The following is a 2616-nucleotide window of genomic DNA, read 5'->3' on the forward strand; positions in this document are numbered from 1 at the left end:
TGGCTCCGTGTGCGCCGCAGCGGGGAGGGCTCTGCCGCTCTCCCTGCATTGTTCTCTCCTCCAAGGTAAAGAAGCCGGCGAAGAAGCAGCCCTCGGAGTTGTCAAGGAAACCAAATCAGAAGGAGAAGAGGGGCCGAGCAGAGGAGAAGCCACGGAACAAGTCAGCATCTCCACATCTCCCCTCCCTCCCTCCCTCCCTCCCCTTTCCTCCTGGCAATGGGGCTGTTCCTCTGCAGCTCCAGCCCTGGCACCCCTGGGTGGGGATGGAGCTCGTGGGGCTGCAGCACCTGCAGAGGGGCCGGGTTTGTTCCTCCCCTCCTCTGAGCTGAGGGGGCTGGAGGAGGTGTGGGGGTTACCAGGATGGGATTCCGTGGTGGTTTCTCTCRTGGGGCTTTTCCTGTCTGCTGTCACCTGGGGGTGACCAGGGTGGAGGGGTCTTGGGGTGCTCCAGCCAATGCCACCCCCATTGTTAGGCCAGTGGTGAGCAGAGATTCACCACAACCACCTTCCCTCTTTTCCTCCCCTTCCCACAGACCTTTGAAAGTGGAAGGAAGAGGCCGGAAGAAATCTGACCCGATCCCCGAAAGGAGGATGGAGAAGAAAAAGGGTGAGAGAGCCACTTCTTCCCATCACCGAGGGGAGGAGAGGGAGGGGAAGGCTCCAGGGCTGATTCCAGAGCAGATCCTGGGCTCTGGGCAGGGCTTTGGGCTGGGCTGAGCCCTCACACCTCATCCTGTGTTTCTCTCTTTGCTCCAGAGCCCACAGTGGAAGAGAAACTCCAGAAACTTCACAGCGAGATCAAATTTGCGCTGAAGGTGGATAATCCGGTGAGTGGCCTGGCCTGGGCTGTCCCTGGGAATGCTCCTCCTCCTCCTCCTCCTCCCTTTGGGGGTGCCCCAGGTGCCCCCAGAACAGCTCCTGATCCCGGTGCTCTCCTCTCAGGACATCAAACGTTGTCTGAACGCGCTCGAGGAGCTGGGCACGCTGCAGGTCACCTCCCACATCCTCCAGAAGCACACRGATGTGGTGGCCACGCTCAAGAAGGTAGAGCAGAGGGCTGAGCCCTCGCTGGGGCGAGCGGGGAGCTCTGCCCATCCCCCCAAGCCCTAAGGGGGTCCCTCCTCCCCATCCCCGCGGCAGATCCGTCGCTACAAAGCCAACAAGGACGTGATGGAAAAAGCTGCCGAGGTCTACACCCGGTTGAAGTCGCGTGTGCTGGGACCAAAGATGGAATCCATCCAGAAAGCCAACAARGCCGGGCCTGAGAAGGACAAGGGGGAGGTGGAGAAGGGCCAGGAGAAGCTGTCGGGAGCAGAGACACGGAATGAGAAGGGGGAAGAGGAGACAAATGCTGGTAACGTTCCTGAGTGTCCCTGAACGTCCCCGAGCTGTTCTGGCATTGTCACAGGGTGTGGCCTGTCCTGCTGGGGACATGGGGACACGGAGAGGTGGCTCTTGGCCTCRGTGGTGTTGGGATCAGCACCTCCAGTGCTGCTGCAGTGCCAGGAGTGGGAAAGGGCTGGGTGTGCAGTGAGGGCAGAGGGCAAAGCTGGAGCCCCACACCCGGGCTCTGGGGGCCTCCACGCTGCGTTTTGGCCCAGGGTGGCTCCTCCCTGCCAGCCTGAGCTCTGGTCCAGGCAYGAAGGAATGTGGAGATGGCCTTGGACACCACTTGGGAGTGGTGACTGCAATCTTCCACCCTCAGAGCCAGGTCCCTGCCTGGAATTGTCCTGGTGATGCTGCAAGAGCCTTCCCAGAGGAACCGACAGGGAAAATCCACCCTGCTGGTGCCTCTGGGATGGGGGGTGGACATTTTGGGGTCCTGCTTGAAGCTGTGGGGTCAGGCCAGGCCTGGTGTCCTCTCAGGGACAATCTGTGGCCGTGGATCCTCAGTCCCCATGTGTTGGGATGGACGAGGGGGATCCAAGAGCCTGAACCTCTCTCTTTTTCTCCCCTTCAGACCTGTCGGGTCCTGTGAATGGTGAATCCCTGTCCCAAAAATCAGAGGGCACAGAGGAGAAGGACAAAAGCCAAGGGCCAGGAGCTGGGGAGCTGGAGGCRTCCACAGAGGAGCCCCACAACAAGTGAGTGTGGGGGGCAGGGCTGGGGGCTGGAGCCCCCCCTGACCCTCTGGGCTGATTTGGGGGTGACTCGTGGGTAAAAGGACAGAGCTGGGGTGTGGGAGAGGGGCCAGGAGAGGCAGAGGAGCCAGGGCTGAGCTCTCCTTGGCCCTGCTCTCCCCCAGCAGCCTCCAGGACTATCCCAAGGCCGGGCCGGAGCGGGAGCGGGAGGCTGCGGATGAGGAGGAGGAGGAGGAGGAGGAGGAGGAGGAGGAGAGCTGAGGAAGCAGCTCCCACCTGGAGCAGGAGGAGGAGGAGGAGAGGCTGTGACGGGAGAGCAGTCTGTGCCTCGTCCCTGCCTGAGTCACTTCACTAAGTCCCACCGTAGCCGATGTCCTTGGTCTTGTCCCGTGTCCCATCCCTGCGGTGGCACCACCTGTGGGGGGGCTGTGCTGGTGTCTGTATTTGTCCCTCTCCTCGTTTTTAATTTTTTTTTTTTTTTTTTTTGTTGTTTTTTTTTTTTTTTATTTTTTTCCCTCCTACCTAATTTCTTGTG

At 60.3% G+C, this 2616-nt stretch overlaps 1 protein-coding gene across 2 annotated transcripts in view; it reads left to right on the forward strand.

Annotated features, from left to right (window-relative positions):
- The window catches only part of HDGFL2 (HDGF like 2), a 9223-nt gene extending 6643 nt beyond the window's left edge, over nt 1–2580 (forward strand). Inside the window, exons 10-16 of one of the 2 annotated variants that reach the window (XM_057386765.1) lie at nt 66–160; nt 534–607; nt 757–827; nt 943–1044; nt 1141–1354; nt 1961–2084; nt 2249–2580. In XM_057386765.1, the coding sequence (XP_057242748.1) occupies nt 66–160; nt 534–607; nt 757–827; nt 943–1044; nt 1141–1354; nt 1961–2084; nt 2249–2342 (774 nt within the window). In that variant the 3' untranslated portion in view covers nt 2343–2580. Of the gene's footprint in view, nt 1–65; nt 161–533; nt 608–756; nt 828–942; nt 1045–1140; nt 1355–1960; nt 2085–2245 lie in introns of both variants that reach the window. The other variant, XM_057386764.1, reaches the window with a different exon arrangement.
- Nucleotides 2581–2616: the final 36 nt, after the last annotated feature.

This window comes from Malurus melanocephalus, unplaced genomic scaffold (assembly GCF_030028575.1).
Source record: "Malurus melanocephalus ecotype Western Australia unplaced genomic scaffold, MMel_1.1 scaffold_1046, whole genome shotgun sequence".
Lineage (NCBI taxonomy): Eukaryota > Metazoa > Chordata > Aves > Passeriformes > Maluridae > Malurus > Malurus melanocephalus.